The 20,749-nt window shown below is 45.4% G+C and overlaps 1 protein-coding gene across 2 annotated transcripts in view; it reads left to right on the top strand.

The window, feature by feature from the left end:
- The window catches only part of EGFR (epidermal growth factor receptor), a 170,502-nt gene that overhangs the window by 105,962 nt on the left and 43,791 nt on the right, over positions 1-20,749 (top strand). For both annotated transcript variants that reach the window (XM_074575635.1, XM_074575634.1), the window contains exons 2-6: positions 12,769-12,920; positions 14,717-14,903; positions 15,573-15,707; positions 17,476-17,544; positions 20,459-20,577. In XM_074575635.1, the coding sequence (XP_074431736.1) occupies positions 12,769-12,920; positions 14,717-14,903; positions 15,573-15,707; positions 17,476-17,544; positions 20,459-20,577 (662 nt within the window). The remainder of the gene's footprint in view (positions 1-12,768; positions 12,921-14,716; positions 14,904-15,572; positions 15,708-17,475; positions 17,545-20,458; positions 20,578-20,749) is intronic.

Below are 20,749 nucleotides of genomic sequence, written 5' to 3'. Positions count from 1 at the left end.
CTCTACATGAATTCTGCTGCATTAGTAAAAAGTGTCTTTTTTTTCCCCCCCCTCAAGACATCTTTGGCAAAGATAAGCGCAGTCCAACCGTCTGCTACAGATAACATTTTTACGTTCTGTGCTGTAGCTTAGGTTGTAGCTGAGGTACCAGCTTTGTGTATAAAAGGGGATGTTTATTCCCCTCTTCACTGAACTGATGGAGCAGTTTCTTTCTGGCAGCTCTTTCTGCAGGGAGTGGAATGCGTTAAAGCAGGTTTGTGGCATTTATGTAAGGGTGGATTTTTTAAAATCCTTATCAGCATGTCGTCTTCTCAATTTTCGTATTTGCATGTAGGGGGGTTTTGTGTTTGAGAAAGTGGCGTGGCGTTTTGCCTTCCTTGCTGCTTAGAACAGATCCGCGATGAAGACAAAACCAGTACCGTCCCTCAAACTTTGGGCACAAAGGAGTTGTAGAATCAAATGTAGCAGCTGCATTCGTCTTCATAATGATTTTAAACTGCCCAAAACTAAACAGCCACAAATTCTGAGAGTATACAAAATATTAATTTGACCTCAGAAGACTGGTACAGGATGATTTATCAGCTTTTGACAAATCTGTATTTTCATTCTTTTCAGGACAGAAAAGAATTTCATTGACCCATGTGTTTCTTTCAGTAGTGTTTTCAAAGACAAGAGATAAATAAGGGGTCCCCAAAGGGCTGCCACAGTAACAGTTGCTTTACAGGCTTTGGTGCAGCCCGTTGCATGCGTGGGCCTCAAATGCTTTATGCAGAAGCAGAAATGTTTCTTGTAAAGAACCGGAGAAAAGGAAGCAGGAGGAAGTTGAAGAGTTGTTTTGGCGAGGTCAGAGAGACATTAAACCTGTGTGTGGGCCCTATTCTATAACCAATCAAAAGATAAACCCCGTTGTCTCATTTTCTGGGACCTGTGCGAATGGGTGTTATGATGATACAAGACTGGGAGCGTTAGCAGAGGTTTATCCAGTGGAACGTATTTTGGGAGTTCAGATTGCAGAATTCCTGGGCTTGGTACTGAGCGATGGAGCACTTGCTTTGCTGGAGAGGGTGGAAGAGCGTGAGGAAGGCTGCCTGCCTTCCAGCTCAGGTTGCACGGCAGAGGTTAAGCGTGCAAATCAAGAGATGGAGAGGCAGCTTTTACAGAGTTTGAACAGCATGTAACGTACCGTAATCGTGCATTTCAAGTACCTTTTAAAATGTTCAAACTTGTTTACATTTCTTCTCAGAACTAAAGTCTGGCATTACAAGCGGCTGAGGTTCCCTATTGCTAAATAAGACCGACTCTAAGAGCACTCCACTTGCTGTAACATGCAACATTTATAGTACCGACGACTAAATTCAGTGTTTTTTCTTCCCAGACTTTTGAAGATAAATTGGGCTCCATCTTCAAAACCTACCCAGGTGCTGTTAAATCACTTTGTGGCTTTTTAGCTGTGCTTTCAAAATGTAATTGTAGTTCTCCTTCCAGAAAAAAGGGCGGTAGAAAATCTATTTACCTCATTTATTGAATTTCACACAGTTAAATTAAGTGAAATAAGAGCTTGATTCAGATCCCATTGGTTTCAATAGCAGTCTTTCCATTGAGTTTTACTCAAGGCTTAAATAAAGATCAGAAGGTGATCCAGAGCTCATTTACATTTAATATGCTCCTCAGCTATTCCTTTTAAACTTAAATATTATTGGAGGCTTTTCAAGCCCAGCAGCGTGTGTTAACTTGCTCGCTTGTGAACATGTGCAAATATCCAAATTTCTGCTGGAAGCCCTATGGAAGTGTTAACCATAGCATTCATTCCTGTGAAGCTAGAGACAAGCTTTTAAAGCTTTTTATCGGCTTTTACTTGTCCTTTGTAGTTAGTTGACAGGACGTTTGCTACGTTATTACAGATAACAGTACCTTTAGTGTTTGAAGCAGCAAATATTGTTTATCTTAGTCCTGAGTGCATTTTTGTGTCTTGTTTTAGCCTCGCTCGCGAAGACAGTCTCATTCCTAAGGGGCAGGATGTCTCCCGGGGAATTTGGGGGTATAAATCCTTCTTTCTGTAGCTTTCCAACTTGAATCTGTACAAGGCTGGAACTGGCTATAGTTCCTTGCTATGGACCAGCTTCGGAGGAAGCATCATGGGGTGATGCAGCCATACGGGCGCAGAGGCTGGATGCAGCACCCACTGTGGTTGCCGGTAACGCTCGCCGTGACTTCAGTGGGCAGAACCACGCACAGAAGTAGCCGGGGCTGGTTATTGTGGGGGTGGGCACGCGTAGTTCAAGGCAGTGAGCAAAACTTGCATGCTTGCTGTTGTGTTTTCAGCAGTTCTCCAGGTATACTGCAGTCTCTAGAGACGTCAGTCTAGTCACCTGGCAGAGCTACATACATATGTGTACATGTACCTATATATGTGTATGTGTACATATACATATTTATTGGTAAAAAAAATAAGAATGTGTTCCATTTGTAACAGCAAGCTTTTAGTCTTCAGATGTAAGTGGTTTCTCTTGCGCTTTTTGAGTCAGTGTGTGAGTGCTCACACAGAATTTACACCTCAAGGGATTCAGAAGTACGTGTACGAGCACCACGGCTTACTTCAATATGAGACTTGATTTAATATAAATAAAGAAAAACATGTGATTTCTTTTCATTGGAAGGCACAAATGAAAATATGCAATTGCAGTGCCTCAAGAAATCCCATGTGGTAAAATGTTCACAGCATATTTTAATGCTTTTAAATCTCGTTTCTCAAATTAACTCATTTTGAAACAATTTTAAACAATTTAGTGCTGATGTAACTAGAAACTGGTCCCACATTTTCATGGGCACACATCTTCAGTTTCTTTTTATTGTGCTATAAAATCCTGCTGCTCCGTAGATGTTGCCAGAACAAACAACAATGAAGAATGCAATTTTTTTAGATCACAGAGCACAAGCTCACGTATCTGTTGCCATCCACTTGTTTTCCCAAATATCCCGGTGTAAATCTTGAGGTGGCACACCCCTGCCACACATGTCTCCCCAGATTAAAGGCTGGGTGACTCATACCCCTTGTCGGAGGTCTCTCGGCCGCTTGCTGCTGTGCTCTGCACAGGCTTTTTACACCACTTGCAGCAACGCAGGGATACAAAATTCACCATGGATGCCAAGAACGTTTCTCCAAGCCGTTTCCCAGGGCCTGAACCTCGCGTGGATGAGGCTGCGTGACGGCCCTTCTCCTCCTCCAGAGCTCTGCCTGGTGGATGCATACAGCTTTTTTGAGACGGGTGTAGCAGCTGTGCCGGTGCGTGAAGCTGGAGGGCGGGAGGGCTGCAGCCACGGGCTGTTATCCAGAGGCTGTGCCACCTGGTGGGCCCACCCTTGGGGGAGACCATCAGAGGGCATGGAGCCTACTGGGACTGACGCCAGGGGGTCCTTTGTCGCTTGCACGGTCTTGTTTGGGGTTGTCTTCCACGGTACAAGACAAACTTACTTTGGTCAGTATGTGGGTTTCACGCAGCATAAAGACTGCTGTGCTGAAACACAGGCATGGGCAATGCTTCCTCTTGGAGGACCCAGTGTTAAGTGGGATGGCAATACTTCCATCCGGTGTTGCCAGTAGACCACCGACTCTGCCTTTCCCACTGACCTGATTTCCTCCACAGGGGTTTCTGAAGTCTCATTCCTCTCCATAGCACTCGGTGGTGTTGCCCTGTGCTGTACACTGCTTGAATGTCTAAGCTGCAGCAGGTGTTTTGGCTTGAACAGCCACATTTTGCACCTTAAATCATCCTCCTTCAGTCACTCTGCTGTATGTAGGGAACTGCGAGCCTAAAAATAGCAAGCTATGACATGAACTCATCACTTTGCCCATCCTGGTCTTGATAGGTCTGTAGGGCCAAGCTCATTGCCCTGCTTCATCAGGCTCAGATGGAGAAAATTTGAGGGGGGGACCTCAAAGTCAATGTTGACTTCAAATAACATAGTTATGGCCCGGGTTTCTATAAAGATGGTTAAAAAATAGGGGGAGGGTGCCTGTGTGGTTTTCTGTCCAAAATTTATTGTGGTGTGTATAAGATTTAGAAACTGTTATCATTTGTGTATATATGTGTGCATATATTTGCATAGCGGTCGATAGATATGAAGTTATTCTTGGGTTTTCCTCACTAATAAATCATAGGAACAGCTCATTAATTGAGTTCATTGGTGACTGCACTTGCGATAGACCTGTCCATTAACTTTGAGCAACAGCTCAACAGAGAAAGCCCCACGCAAGCTCTTGGTTTCTGTTATAGCAGCCTCCCCAAAGGTTGCCAGTGGGAGGAATAGCCTGGCAGCAGCACCCCGGCTGCTGGTGAGGACATCTTGGGGAGCTTGACTTTCCAGCCATCGCTCTCATTAAATAGCCTGCGAAACTCAAGGCAAAGTTATACTGCAGTAGCCATGGGCCTTGTGGTGGGGATATGGGGCTAAAATGCAGCTTGGAGAAGGGCCGAAGCCTGGGTGGAGCATCCAGGTGCTGTTGGGAGCGGGAGCTGCGCCCCACAGCACCCGCTTTGCCGGGAGAGGGGAGCCCTCTAGTGCAGAGGCCGCCGCTCTCGGGCATGCCGGGGCACCTCCGGCGATTAATGCCAGCTCCTGCCTCCCCTTCCTCGGCATTTCCCTGCTGATGGCACCCAGCAGCTGCCGCTTTCTCTTGCGTCAAGCGAGGAGCTGGTCACCTCTTATGATCCCCGAGTCCTTTTCAGGGCGATTGCATCCCAGCTCCCCATTTTCTGTCTAGTACGTGTTCTGCGGTCTTTGATGTAAGACCTTGCCTTTGGCTATATTTCAAATAAATGTTGTTCAGAGGGCTTATTCTCCTAAATTATGCAAAGCAGTCTGTGCATGTCACCTGTACCTCTTTATAGTTTCAAACCCCGGCAATGTTTGTGTCATCTGCAGGCATCCTCAGCAGTGATTTGATGTCTTCTTACAGACCACTGACAAAGCCATCAGAAAAAAATGGATTTAAACCTGGGTTATTTTTCAGTACCCCACTAGAAACAGCACCTCCAAAGACTGCAATCTATTACTTGCCTTTAGAAATCGACCTTTTTCCCAAACTGTAGAAAATTGCAAGGCGACAATTCCCGTTTCTTTGCAATTCTGCTGGTGTTTAACGGAAAATACCGCTATCCCTCCCACAGTTGCACCCTAAGGCATTTAGAGGGGAAAGCTCAAATTCTGGGGTAGCCCATCATGTCGTTGTAGTTGCTCCAAATTTACACTGGCTTCCACGAGAGAAGAATTTAATCCCCCACCCAGTTCGCATTGAAGCCAGGGGAAAGATTGATTTCAGCACATCCTGGTCTGGCCTTAATCTGGAGGATTAATGAAGATACATGCTGAATTAAATAATGGCATCAGAGAAGAGAAATAGAAATATTTCTAAATGATATTGGGGAGGAAAAAAAACCACCCTAGGGTATTAATAAAGCTTGAATCCCTTGTTGTCAGAAATGCTCTGACTTCGGAGATGTCTTCATTCAGGAGCAAGTTGGTTTGTTTATAATTATTTATTCTTTCAGGTAAAGACACTCACCAGTAATCGGGCCATCCAGCTGTCACACTGCCTCCATCCATTGCAATTCAGGACCTGACTTTTGCCATCGGGGGGCAGGTCTCCACTCCTAAGCAGAGCAAGGGAAACTTTAAAATTAGATTTAGCTGGAAAAGTTGCTTTCATCGAGTAAATAGAAATAAGAAACCATCTGGGAAAGCTTTCCCTTAAGGCATATTCTTTTTCTCCACCGTGGCATTAGTTTTGGGACACTTATGCAATTACAGTTTCCAGCTAAGTATTTTGAAGAGCTCTGGCATTGTTTTTTTCCCAGTATGTCTAAAAGTCAGAATTAATCTCAGTAACTGCATTACTCTAAACTACACTGTTTGCGGAGGGACATAGTACAACCACGCGAGGCTATTTTTCACGATGTTTTAAATAATAGCATTTGAATATGTGCAAAAATTATTATCTTCTGTGGCAGCATTTCCAGTGCTCAAATGTTGCTGTCATTAAGCTGAAACGGGACTTTTTAGGCGTTGTATGCATTTGCAACCACTGTTCTCGAGGGAAAACATCTGCCCGCATCTGAGCACTGTTTGTGCTCCTCACCTGTTTTCTAGCTTTTCCTTTCCCTTTCGTAACTCCCCACAGCACATCACAGCAGATTTGGTTTTCTTTTTGCATCGTGTGGACTTTCCTCCCTCTTGAAATTCTTGCTCAGTATGTAAAGCACACTCAACCCAGTAATACAGAAATTTCTCCATCACATCTCTCTCTAGTGTCGAGGAACCGGTTAATGTATGAAGTGTTTCTATTCAAATGGTTAATCACATGTAACAAAATGTCGCTTTCTTTTTCCCACCTCTGATATTTCATACCCTGTTTTCTTTAGGGAAGGCATTGGGTGGTTCTTTCTCTTTCTATCTGAAATTAGGTTAGTCACGACAACAAATGTCCTGTGTGCTCTAATACTTCCTCGTGAGCTTAAATGCCATTATTTTGATCATTTGACAGTACTAGCTGCACTTTTCTGGTTTCCACAGTAGGTTATGTGGATCTATTCCATAGCTGTAAGGGAATGCTTTGAGGTCGGTGAAAAATAAAACCCGATATACAGGACCTGCCCTTGTGGCTGACGTACAGATTTGTTCTTGAATGACACAAGGATCTTCATCTAATTTCTGTGCCCCCGTTAGGTGGAGGTCAGTGGCAGCACTGGTTGTGGGCAGCGCTGATGGTAGGACACCGAGTGCCACCATCTCCCCTGGCCTTCAGAGGCCGCTTTGTATCTGAACCAAGTGCCTGGGAAGATACCGCTCTTCCATGAAATACCTAAAAAAAAAAATAATCAAAAGTGAAATTACTGCCAGTAAGTGAGGAGAGAGGAATATTTATAAATGTGCTGGCAGATTGAACAAATATCTCTTGTCTGCGCTGTTGTCAATAATGGCTGGAAAACATGCAGAAAAAAGTATATACATGTATTATGCCAGGGCATATAGAGTTATAAGTGATATATGAAGCATGGAAATGGACTTGCGTGTCTCTGAAATTGCCTTTGCGAGTTACTGTTTTGATGTGTCTGTCAGAGCTGCAGGGAGACTAACAGAGGCTAAGCACAGACAGAAACAGCTGATGATTTGGGGATTGGTGATAATTCAGTTTCAAAGCATTCTCCAGGGTTTTTCTCAAGTCTGGGACAAATATGCGTGACAGGATTGGGACTTCAGTAATCAGATTTTCTGGGGAAAAGATGAAAACAGATTTCACTTGTATCAGGGCAATTGCTGCAGGGACCACTTCGTTTAATCTGAGCTTGTATGGATTGGGGAGAATACGGTAGCTTAGCGTTACGGCTGGACGGATGCATTCTGTCTCCCTACCGTCACTCGTCGAAAATGCCATTTAGTCACTCCACTTCTTTGGGCCACACGAGAGAAAAAAAAGCCAAGGAGCAGAGGGTTGCAGAGGGTGAGCCTCTTTGCGTCACCTAGAAATACTTCTTTAAGGCCAAGCTTGAGGCAGAGAAGGGGAGCAAGCATGTCTGGGGGCAGAGAGAGGATTTTAGTACCCAGGGCAGCCAACCTTGCACTTCATAAGCACTAAAATTCAGTGAGTTTGCATCTGTCAGTACAGTGTGTATGCTCAGCAAGTTCGCTGATGATACCAAACTGGGTGGAGTGGCTGACACCCCAGAGGGCCGTGCTGCCATCCAGTGTGACCTGGACAGGCTGGAGAGCTGGGCAGAGAAGAACCTAATGAGGTTCAACAAAAGCAAGTGTAGGGTCCTGCGCCCGGGGAGGAAGAATGTCAGGCACCAGTATAGGTTAGGGGTGGACCTGCTGGAAAGCAGCTCTGAAGAAAAGGATCTGGGGGTCTTGGTAGACAGTAAATTATCCATGAGCCAGCAATGTGCCCTTGTCGCCAAGAAGGACAACGGAATTCTGGGCTGCATGGGGAAGAGTGTGGCCAGCAGGTCAAGGGAGGTCATTCTCCCCCTCTACTCTGCACTGGTGAGGCCACAACTGGAATACTGTGTCCCATTCTGGGATCCCCGGTTCAAGAGAGCCAGGGAACTACTGGAGCGAGTCCAGCGTAGGGCAACAAAGATGATTGAGGGATTGGAGCACTCCCTTATGAGGAAAGGCTGAGAGAGCTGGGACTCTTTAGCCTGGAGAAGAGAAGGCTGAGGGGAGACCTTATTAATGTTTACAAGTATCTAAAGGGTGGGTCTAAGGAGGATGGAGCCAGACTCTTTTCGGTGGTTCCCAGGAATAGGACGAGGGGTAGCGGGCACAAGCTGGAACATAGGAAGTTCCGATGAAATATGAGAAAAAACTTCTTTACAGTGAGGGTGACAGAGCACTGGAACAGGCTGCCCAGGGAGGTTGTGGAGTCCCCTTCTCTGGAGACTTTCAAGACCCGCCTGGATGCAGTCCTGAGTAATGTGCTCTAGGCAATCCTGCTCTAGCAGGGGAGTTGGACTAGATCATCTCTGGAGGTCCCTTCCAACTTCGAAAAATTCCATGTTTCCGTGTGCCTCTTTCTTCAGCTCTTTGATTGCTGCTGTCTTATGCAGACAGCACCTCACATTTTGGCTCATTTCAGCAATATTCTGCCTTTTTTTTTAGGCTGTCTGTTGAGGTAATAGCGTAACCGATTCAAGATCAACATGCCTTTGGCATTTCGGAAGCGCAGCATGTGTGCTAAGAGCAACATCCCGTAGAAATCAGATGCTTTGCAGTGGTATCCCATGCTGTTGCTCTGCAGACGTTTTGGGTCGCCTCTGCGTCTCAGGGGTGATAGCTGGGGCTGTGGGGTTGCCTCCACATTGCAGGGGTGGTGGCTGGGGCCGTGGGGGTCCGGCGGGACACCCCGGGCTGGGGCAGGAGAAGCCCCATGCTCCCAGCAGGCAGCTCCACTCTCGCGCTGTTGCAGGCGGCGGCCTCCTGGGACATCCTCTCTGCGTCAAAACTTTCCAGACTGGCTGGGTTTTTTTGTTATATTAACATCACAGATAAGAGCAAAGCTTTCGTCTTTTTGGGGTCAGCCCGCGCCCTGAAGTTCAGTTCTGTATCTGAGCTTTTCTGCCGGTCAGGGACATTCTCACCCTGATTTTTCATCGGGAAACTTGTTTTTTTTTTTACTCTCCTTTGTAGCTAAAATGTGCTGCATGTGTAAGTGTAAGTGGGACGTGTATTATGTGATGCTTACTACCGTAGCCCCCAACAGTACCACGTAAGGATCCATTCCCACCACTGACTCCTAAACCTGGATAGCGCTGGCTTTGCTACACGTCGAAACAAAAGTATATCAGGAATGTATGTGGCATCAAAATCTGTCCTTTGGAAGGCAAATAGGTCAAGCTCAGTAGAGGTTAAATCATAATATAATCCGTCCACTCAAGCATGCACGTCCCACTTAAAACTCTGTGGAGCGAGGCGAGCACCACATTGCCCGTGCTTTTGCCTCTGGCCAGAATGACATTCACACTGTAGGATTATAGACAGATAATTATAGCATGTATCTTTTCAGAACACTGTTTTCATAAGCAAAGAAATTACAGGAATGGTATTATTCATCAGATGCAAGCAGGCCATTTTCTTTTCTTTCCAAATGTTCTAGTTGGAAAATTATTCAGCACGTTTGCCTGAGTTCAGTGATACTGCTGCAGGGGTTTCACTTGTTTTGCTTGATTTGGGTTTTATTTGCTCAGCATATACTGCGTATGACCCAGGTTCTCATTTGGTAAATACTGCTGTGATGAAGTTCACTTTTTGGATGTACTTAGATCTCTTTGCAGCAAACAGGGATTTGGCCTCATGTCTCTTTGAGCAAACAAAAAATTGTGCATGAAGCATCAGCTTCTATAGGGTGGTCTGACTGATGCTAGCCATATACTGCTGAGATCTTAACAGAAGGAACCCATTTTCTTTTGCTCTCCAGATCTTAACTAACATCTCGTCTACATCTTCTGTTTACTGCCTAGAAGATGTAATGAGCCTGATGGAGGGGGACAAGTGGGTTTGCATGTTTGTGGCTTATCTCTGCCTTTGGTAGAGAGCCATCAAAGTGCTCTCTACACACAGAACAGGGGAAGAAAGTAGGTCCTGGAGGGCCAACCTGAAGCCTCTTCAGAGATTGTTATGTCTGGGTTTCCCTCTGCAGCCTCACAAGCTGGCAAGCTCCTTCTCTTGACTATTTGCCCCTGCCTCCTTGCTGTCCTCAGAGCTATTTCCAATGCAGCAGTTCATGGGGCACCGCTGTGAACCAAATAAATCAGTGAGCTTTCCTGAGCTAAAAATACCCTCTGTCCATTTATTTATTTATTGTTCTGCATTATTTGTAGCTTGGATCAACTCTTTGGCATGGTTCACTGGGTGGCCCCATGGGAGAGGGAGAGGGAGAAGCGCAAGAGTAACCATGCCCTCCATCTGCTGCATCAGCCTTGACCTAGTAAGCAGTGAAAAAGTCTGTGTTTCTCAAGACGGCTGAGCCAAGTGCAGAGCTCCGACGCCTGTCTGATCCCAAGGGAAGCACATTCAAATGTGCAGTTTCTCCTAGGGCTTTGTCCGTGAGCTGGACTGTTTATTGCTCAATCCAACTGGTGCCAAGCTGTGTAGGGTCAATCACGGGCATGGGTAGCCAGGAGGATGCCTCCTTCCACCCTTCCTTTGGCTCAGACGTAGCATAAACACTGCAGCATTTGCATCGGGCCTGTCTTGAGTACCAGGGCAGATGTTTGCTGTTAACACGGGAGATGCAGTGAGAGCATCAGGCCATTTGTGGACCCTGAAGACCATAACAGGCTGACTTGCATGTCTTCATTTCTGTGAGCAGTCTAAACTGCACCTGCCCCTGCATTGTGTTTGAGAGCATTTCAAAATCATGCCTTTTTAGAGATCAGATCCAAGATGCCTAAACTGAGCATCCGAGCTGAGGTTTTGAACCGCCTGAGAATCTTTTATTACTGGGTTTTTCCTCAGTTGGAGGATAACATTTCTTAACATTCAAGATGACCTCTGGGAGGACTCTGACTTTTCAATCAGTTCAAAGTCTCTTCACCCCCATCCCCAACAGCAACCCATTTTACAGGGCAGGCCAGCATATGACAAAATTTCTAACATTCTGCCCTCAAAATGCGACCACTCCACAGAATAAGACTCCTCCTGTGACTCTGGTTGATAATTTGTGGTCCTCATACTTCAGGCTGAAGAAGGCAAATGCCGATTTTAAGCATGAACACATTGGAACGCTTAAGTTTGAAACTGGAACAGAAAATCCTGCTTAGAAATTTCTCATCTGTCCAAAGCAAATGTAAAAAGGGTCATTTTCTACACTTGAGGCTCATGTAGTAACAAGCAACTTAGATGGTGTAATCACAGCCCCTGTTGAACTGTCCCCTTTTACCAGCAGTTGCCACTCCGATCCCAAACACCACAATGTTTATCTAGATGTATAATGAGGAATAACTGAGGAATTCGAGTGAATAGCCTTGCTTTAAACATGAACAAAGAGTATTTAATCTGTTATCACTGTAGCTCCTTGATGGTGATGACTGTACTGAGAAGTAACATATGTTCAGCGAATGGTTTTGACGATTGATGCATGTTTTTATCACTGCTTATTAAGTTATTTTTCCTACTAATAAAACATCAGTTGTCCAGTAAATCTTCAGCAGGTGTTGTCTAGCTCCGAAACTTATTTCCAGCTTTGTCAAGAGTCTTTGTTACTTGCTTTATAGCACCCCACACAATGGTGTTCCAGTTTGTGACTGGGCCTTCTAGGAATTATGGGTCTACAAAAGTATCATTCAACTTACTATTTTCTGCAAGTTAAAAGAATGCAATTCTTTCAGCGTGTTATGGGAAGCCATGAGGTCAGGCTGGGGTTGCATTATAGCGACGATGAGGTAACGGCCACCTTTTGCTCCCACTGAAGAGCAAAGTTGGGCTGACACTTTCCACCTGGAAGGTGTTGAGAAGTTTCTTGCCACGTTGCCTTCTGTATCGTTCTCCTTTCCTCTGTATTAGCATAACTCAGAGGTGTTTCAATGTTAGCTATGCAAGGATAGCTCAGGGAGTGACTGGATGAGTACAGAGTTTCTGGGGCTTGTGCGTGGTGTTTTTTTCTTTAGAGCAATTTGCGTTTTGCTCTTTCGCTGCAGTCGAATATAGTGGTGATAACGTCTGTCATTTCCTCTAGGTTTGGTAAAGCAGAGTAATAGAACTTCAGGTGGGGGCTAATTTTTCCATCATGCCGTCATAAATGTTTGTATTCTCAGTGGTGCTCTGTGTGGCATCGCTTCCTTCCCCACCAGCAAAGCAGGCTTAGGTGGATTTGTGTGCCAAAGCTGAATATGCCGGGACATTTCATGAATCTATCATACTCCCAAATATGTCAGAGTGGCAAGAGATGTGTGATCCCTGGAGGTTCAGTTTGCTCTTAAAACCTTGACTTTTAGCTTGAGGGGTCCTGAAGAAAACTCCCTGCTCCCTCCCCCTGAGCTTACAAGGAGACCCACCACCCCCTCAGGGAAATCGCCTTTGGTGATACCTGGTACAACTCTGTGCCTGGGAAACATCACATGTTCCCTACAGTATTGCCATTAAGGTCATGCAAGATAACGGTCTTGTTTCTTACGAATTTGTGCTGACGCTTCACTTATTGTGGTGCTTATAGGTGGGCAACAATTACTTGCTCTTGCTTTCGTTCATGGAGCTTTCTTCTTTCCTCCACAGTTTGTCAAGGGACAAATAACAAGCTGACCCAGCTGGGACATGTGGAAGACCATTTCACCAGCCTGCAGAGGATGTACAACAACTGCGAGGTGGTACTCAGCAACCTAGAGATTACATACGTGGAGCACAATCGTGACCTTTCTTTCCTGAAGGTTAGTGTTCTTGGCCAATGTGGCCTTCCCTGCTAGAGGAATCTTACTGTATTTTTTTAAGTGCAAAGGATCGGCTACCTATAAAACTCTGCAGTGATCCAAAACCATAGCTAGCTAGTGTCAGAGAAATTGCAGATCACAGCCTCAGCGTACCTGTAGGCTGCAGGATGCGCTCAACCCTACTGTACTAAATCAGGTACTTTGAGAAATAGCTTTTCAAGCATCTGCCAACCTGTGCTGGCTGCCCTGCAGATGGGTTTCTTCTTATTTATATGTATTATTACATCCTTAACCGTTGCCTCGCTCCTCGGAGGGCAACAGGCTTTGTGGTGCTGTTGGGCAAAGCAAAGTGCCAAGTGAGTGGCGACTCACTGATGGCAGATTCCAAAGTGCGGAGGCCCTTACCCTGCCCTCCAAGCTGTGACCCCTTCCCCTGCCGTGGTGGTGAGTGCCTCTCCAGCTTGCGGCACCCGCACCCTGAGCAAGGCAGGCAGGTCCTGTGCGATAACTTCCCACGTGGACCCTTCAAGCGATCTTCAAGATAATCCTCTGCAGTTGACACCCGGGCAACTCCCATCTCAACGTTTGTTTTGTGCACAAACGCATGAGCAACCATGGCAAGCAGAGAGGGGAACGGATAGGGGACAGATGTTAAAACGCAGCCACGGCATGAGGAGGAACGCTGTCTGCCACAGGGACCTCCAGGTTCTCCAGCAGCAGAGGCTGGGCAAGGGGTGCAGCTCTGCTCCCCCGCTGCCGGGCTGCCACCAGTGGCAATAGCGTTGCACCTTAGGTTATATTTATTTTTTTAAAGAAGGTGTTTTAAATGCATTGCTTTTCACATACCTAAACCTCAGATTAGGAGGTTTTTAAAGAAAGAGGCAGGAGAGGAAGAAGTTTTTATAACATAAGTGTATGTCTGGTATCAAGAGCTCTTGTGCGGTAGCTTTGAATAAACAGGTCAGTCCTCTGGGTTGAGAGGAGTAATCTCTTTGTGGGACCTTTTCTTTTCAGGGAACAAAGAAAGATAAACCCCATTTCATCATAGTAACAAGCAAGAACATCAGAAAAGAGATGGTTCAGACATATGGGTTACAAATATGATGGTACCGCCATTTTTCTTTCCCAAGCACAACTTGACCGTGGAGCTTAGTGTTCCCAGGAACATAACAGGTCTCTTGAAAACTCACTGGTAGTCTTCATGGAATAGGAAAATAACCTAAGTGTCAGCCTGAGGTTTTTCGTTTATGGTGATTTTTGTAGGAGATAGAAATGCACACATTTCACAGTACAAGGCAGGAATTAATCTACATCCAGGGACAGTGCCTCGCTTGCCTTTTTGTCCTGTAACTATTTATTACCTAAGAGGGAGAAGGTTACCCGATCTTCCTCTCTGCTGAGCATTGGAAGGATCCTCAAGGGAAGGTGCACAGAAGAGAGAGTGTAAAAGCCTCAGTCAGATGGCGTCTCTGCTGCCAATGGTTGGAGGCTCGGAAAATATTCAAGAGAAGCATCACACTTGGTTGCCATATCATACATGCTTGCCCTGTTCCCCTGCAAGTAGTACCCCCTGGTAGCTGCTCTAAGGGCCAATTTATACCTGCTTAGACGGCAAATTTTTACATATAGTCCCTTCTGGTTCTCGGATGTATTTATGTTTTAATGAGATTAAGTGGTTTATTGTTCCTTAAAATTGAAAGATGGCAGATTGGAGGGGTGGGAGGAGGAAAGCGACTCTGTCAAGAGCAGAAGAATGCTATGGATTAAGCACCTTGTTTTTTCTGTTGTTCTCTCAGACGATACAGGAGGTTGCAGGCTACGTGCTCATCGCGCTCAACATGGTGGATGTCATTCCCCTAGAAAACCTCCAGATCATCCGAGGCAATGTGTTGTATGACAACTCTTATGCCCTGGCAGTTTTATCCAATTACCACATGAATAAAACCCAGGGACTCCAGCAGCTGCCAATGAAACGGCTATCAGGTGAGACGCAGGCAAGAGGTGGAGGCACCTGTAAAGCAAACTTCAACTCGTAGGTTATGGGTATCGAGATCCGATTGAAGATCTCCTCTCAAAGTCACATGCTATCAAATCCTGCTTTAAAAACAAGTAGTTTCCCTAGCTTTCCTGCTAGCCAGCCTTCTTCAAAAGATGAGGAAAGTTCGTTTCCCATTGCAGAAACATCCAGAAAATCCAATGCATCAACAGCGTGGTGGGATTTATTTGTGTCCCCCAAAATGGCAAAGAAGTATCCACTCATTATTTTGCATTATTTGATTCCGGCGCATTCCGTATGTCAGTGTTTTCTGCTAAATTCCAGTGGGAGCTGCTGATATGTGAGTTAAGGCCTTACACAGTCTCTGGCTGACAGTCTCTGGCTGTGCACACCAGCAGTGCCATCTCTGCTGTGTGCAGTGGCCTCTGGAGGTGGCACCAGGTAGAAAGCCACATGTAGTGGCGTCTTAGTGGCATCCAACAGCAGCCAACCCTCCAGAACCAGAGCCGGGTGTTAGTTGCACCATCAGGAGCCTTTTCTGTCAGCATAGTGTGACTGAGGTGAAGAAATACGTGTTTTATTTCCCTTTCTTTAGATCAGAGACAGAAGACTTGGGCAGCTTGCTTCACTTACCAATTTTTTTCCTTCCATCACAGAAATTCTTAATGGAGGTGTTAAAATCAGCAACAACCCCAAACTGTGCAACATGGACACTGTTCTCTGGAATGACATCATTGACACGAGCAAGCAGCCTCTCAAGGTGCTTGAATTTGCAAGCAACCTGTCTTCTTGTGAGTATTAACTTACCCAAAATGCTATGTGCTCCCCCATTTCAGAGAGAAGAGCAAACATCCTGTCTTTCATGCGGTGGGTTTCAGGTCCACCAATTCCTGCACGCGGGGCCACCGAGCCCTGTTCCAAGGGAATTCCTTTCATTTCTTCACCGCTGGCCTAAGATGGAATTTTTCATGGTGGTTAGGTCCTTAACTCATAGCTCAGTGAAGTTTTTGGGAAAGCCGCTCTTGGTTTCAGACGGTATGTGTTCTTCAAAGGCAGCTCAGAGTAACACGCACGCATTTGCTTTCCAGCAATCTTCTGTTTACAATATAAGGCTCTGGTCTAGAAAACGCATGTGGGTACCTTCTTGGAGTTACTGTGGGACTTGAAGCCTTTTTAGCTCAAAGGCCCAAGTTGAATGCTGTCAAACTCTGGTGTTTGGGGCTGCGTGGATTACCGCTGCAAAATTAATGATAAACAGCCAGATAAATGTGATGCTTTAGATCAGCAGGGAGATGAGCACATATTCAAAAGTTTGTGTAGGATATGCATAGAGTGAGCTCAAGCTAATCCTTCAGCCTTATGAGTCCCTTGTAAAATCCCCAGTCATTTCACGCAAAAGAGAGTTTATTTTCATTTCTGAGCATTTCATTTCTGGCACTATAATTTGGCAGAAAAACATATTTTCTTCATCTTCTTCCAGTTGCGTAATTGCTTGAGAGCTAATAGCCAACTTCTGTGTTGACATATTTTTCTGCAGAGCCCTAGCGTAATCAAGGAGTTGCAAACCATACAAGTCAGCACAGGATTTTGGCTCTAAACACCACAGAAATGTTAACCTTTAACTTTTCAACTTAAAAAAAAAAAAGAAGTTCTTTGGTCCCACACCAAATCAATCAACTCTTGGACAAGTATTGGCATTTGTTCAGCTATTTGATGGGCAGTGGGGAGGAGGGAGAATCATGTGTTGTTAGCGGGAAGAATCACTCTAGTAGGAAATGCCTCTTAAATGTAGTGAATTCCAGATTAATCAGCTTAGACAGCCATTTATGGTTTTAATAACGATCCCATAATCTAAAATAAGTTGTTTCTCTGGGGCTTTGCTTGTCATTAAGAGAAAGAAAAAGTAAGAGAAGAGTAAGGAGGGAGGGATGGGAAAGAACCCAGCACTGAACCTTCAAGGTCAGGCAAGTTATCCATCTATCCTGCTGCCTCTCCGTCGACTGTCCATCTGCTGCGTAGTCCTACGCCGAGGAGTATTTTTGGCAGAGGGTGTGAGGAGGGTGCGAAGCAGACAAGTCGAATTACTTTGTGGTTGGAGTAGCTGGCAGTTGCCTGCGAATCCAGTTGGGTTTGTTTTCTTTTTAGAACCGCGTTGTTCAGAAACATTGATTTACATGTGGCCTGTAGCGAGCAGCTGGCACATGCCCGGCCGCAAGCCGGCGGTGACTTGCCGTTGCATGCAAACTCCAGCAGAAGGGCCAGCCGGGCAGTAGCTGAGATTCCTGTTCCTGGGAAAAATCTACCTCTTTCGTAAGCCAGACCGGCTGAGTGTTGCACTTGCTTGCTCAGAGGTGTGGAGGACTGCACGTAGGAAATCAGAGATGAAGAAAGGAGAGAGATTTAAGGTCCAGCTCTCAAAATTTTTGAGCACTGGTATATAGGTGCTTCCTCCCCTGATTTATTGAGAAGGAAAGCTCTCAAGTCTTCGTTTTCTGTGACTCACGTAATGTTGTCGTTGTCCATGTTTATAGAATATAATAGCCTGCTCTCGTGTTTTAGGTCCCAAATGCCATCCGAACTGCACAGAAGACCACTGCTGGGGCCCTGGTGAACAGAACTGCCAGACATGTAAGCCTGCAGATTAATTAAGAAATACCTGGTGTGCGCTGACATACTGAATTTCTATCTAACCAAAAACTAACCTGTCAAGTGCGAATCAGTGACACGTGTTTCACACTTGTCCTTCTCTGCATCCTACTACACCGGGTCTCCTGGAAGCCCACCACGGAGGGATGTGGCCTGCTTCCCGCTCTGCAGACGCGCAGTGACGGGGAGGACGGCTGTGCCCGCTCCCCCCGAGTAGCTCCATCTCTGGAGGGGAAACCTGGAGGGAATTTGACCTGGGTCTGGATTTCCCTGCAGATGTGCTGTTCCTCCAGAGGCAAAAGTCTGCAGCTGCCTCCCGCACTGAAAGCATTTGTCTGTCACCCACAACTTTCTCCCATCTGCCCTTGAGAACATTTGTTCTTTAAGTTATTTTACCATATAAGAGAGAACGCAGTAGCTGGGTGGTGAGTTGTTTGCCTTCCTGCTATTTCCCGCAGAGCCATTCTGCAGCCCAGTTAACGACACTTTGGATTAATTTCTACTATTAGAAGCAACAACATAGCCTGATTTTCAGTGGCTTTAATTCCTCTTTTTGGAATCCCCATAGGTTTCTTTTGTAGGCACAAAAGATGTCACCTTCATGTGGGTAATCACACTAGATACAGTACTCGGAGGACCTTTGGAAGGCTCTTTTGATTTGTAAATGGAGATATTTGGCATCGTGAGGTTTTTCAGTTTGGTTACCTGTGCTTTACTGTAAAATTTTGCAAGTAGGGTGCTTGCCTGATATTAATAGAGTGACAGAAACGTCCATTTAGAAGTGCTTGGGTTTTTGCAAGGCTTTATTTTTCCTACAGTAAAGGTAGAGGAGGAAGACCGTCTCAATTTGTTTCGCTACTTCATTATTTCCTTTTTCTGTAATAAGTGGGGAAATGCACTGTTTCTGATTCTTTGTTTTGTGTAAAGTTCAGTGGAAAGACTAACGATCTAGACATAACGCAAATGAAAGCAACATCCTATCTTTGATCTTCCATTGCAAATAATCACCTAAACCTCAGTTTCTTGCTCGCAAGCACCAGGTCAAATCTGTACCTTATCTAGAGCTTAAGGAAAAAGGAACGTATGGCTTTTCTCTCTTTATTTAGTATAAGCCTTAGATTTTTTCAGTCAGCTCTGCAGTTTGGCTCTGGAGGTGGACAGTGGCTGTGCACACAAGGCCCTTCCCAGGTCGGTCCCCGCAGTTGATGCCGCGCAGCTGTCCCAGGGGCTTGCGAAACCTCGGGTCTCAGCCCTGCAAGCTTCCAGCATTTACAAACTCGTGCTGCCTTCGGGAGGGACAACTAGGAGTGCATAAACCGAAACCGTTTGCAGGCTCTGGCTCTCCTCTCCAGGCATTTTGAGAATCTGGCCAACTGAAAATGTATCCCACATTTCCATATGTGGGAAAGTTTGGGGTGATGCGTATCTTTCTCCTTCAATGAACGTGGGATATTCTGTAAGAAATATAAACCTTTGCCACGAAATATGTTTCCAGCAGGAAGCTCTAGTCAATAGCTATCAAAGTGACGAGCTGTTTTACTCCCCTGCTGATGCTTATGAAAAAAATGGTATCAAAATGCTGTTCATGTAGAACAATGTGCCTTTTATTCCCCTGTTCCTAGTTAAACGGAGGAGTTGCTATCAGAGAAGCTAATATATATTGTGGAAATAATCTGTTTCCTTGAAAATATACTGTCTAGCTTACAGGCCTACAAGAAAAATGAAATAATACAGTTTGGATACAAAAGTGTGTAACAGAAAAAGATAGGAAATATGATTTTTTTTTAAAAAAAATCTCTGTTATATACCCTGTAGAGGGCTACATTTCCCAATAATTTTCTGTTAATTAACAACCATCTGTTTTGGACTTACAGGAATTCCTGATGATATTGTAATTCATTTGTACCAACTGCAAAGTTGATAACAGTTACTGTAGTGGGCAGCCCAAATGCTCAGGGTGCTGTAATGCAGCGGATTAGCCATCGGGTTTCTCTGATGTCTAATGCCAGGGTCTGGGGATCAGTAATTTTTTTTGTAGAGAACAAACAATCCCATTTTGGGTTTCTGATACAAACACTTGCTAGCCATTCATTTCTGGGTTTTTTTTTTTTTTAATTGTACTGATTATCTTTTTCTCTCCTTTGATATTCAAATGGAGACGATTTCCTGATTCTCAACAAAATGTTGCAGGCCGTTTTTGCTTCCCTGCAAAAAGCTGAATCAGGGCCAGTTCTTCCTCCGGGTTGCTGCACTAGTGCAAACCCTGTGGGAATTGAGTAATGAAGATAAAATTTGGCCACAGGATTGAAGCCTAAAGAAAAATAATACAATATGTGTATGGAATCAGTTTGCTGAGTGGGTCTCCCCTCTCTGCAAATTTCAGAAATATTTTTAGTGCATTGGAGGGATCCTAACACCACACCAACAATGAACGGTTTCCCGTTATAGTAGAGAGTCCTGGCAGTTCTCCTGTCGTGTTGTTTTTCCCAAAGCTAGCACCAAAAATAACAGATTTTCTCAACAAAATGAAGCCAGATCCTGCTCTGTTGCCCAGCTGTAAGATGCAATGACTCCACAGAGTTTTTCTTCGTTTAGGCGTTGATGCCACAGGGACCTGGATGCTCTTTCTAAGCAGGACATGGCTTTCTGGCTAGGACCAGAGTGCTTAGCACCTCTCCAAAGCCAAGATAATTACTGCTGAACACAACCCCATCTTGCCACCACCCACAGCAGCTCTCACTGCTCCCGAGCTTAGACCTTATGTGAGGACAGCATACGCATCCCGTGGGGAAAATCTAGCACAGATCCTGCACCGGACCTTTTCTCCATATTGATCTCGTTGCAGCTTGAACGTGCTTCATTCCTGACGTTTTTCCTTTTTTCTTGTGTCTTCCAGTAACGAAAGTCATCTGTGCCCAGCAGTGCTCTGGCCGGTGCCGGGGAAAGGTGCCCAGCGACTGCTGCCACAACCAGTGTGCTGCGGGGTGCACAGGGCCTCGGGAGAGCGACTGCCTGGTAACGATGTTACACCACCACCATAATTGCTTAAATCCCTGGCATGGCGGGGCAGGCTTTCAGCTGCATGTCCTCTGGCCTTCTTGCATCCGAGAAGGGTTCTGAGAGATGCTGACCTAGAGGGTCCTCCGGGGCTTCCCTGCCCAGGTGGTCGGTGAGAGGAAAGAGGACG

This window comes from Larus michahellis, chromosome 2, assembly GCF_964199755.1.
Source record: "Larus michahellis chromosome 2, bLarMic1.1, whole genome shotgun sequence".
Classification (NCBI taxonomy): domain Eukaryota; kingdom Metazoa; phylum Chordata; class Aves; order Charadriiformes; family Laridae; genus Larus; species Larus michahellis.
The sequence above is the reverse complement of the archived record's forward strand: the minus strand, read 5'-3'. Positions and strand labels throughout refer to the sequence as shown.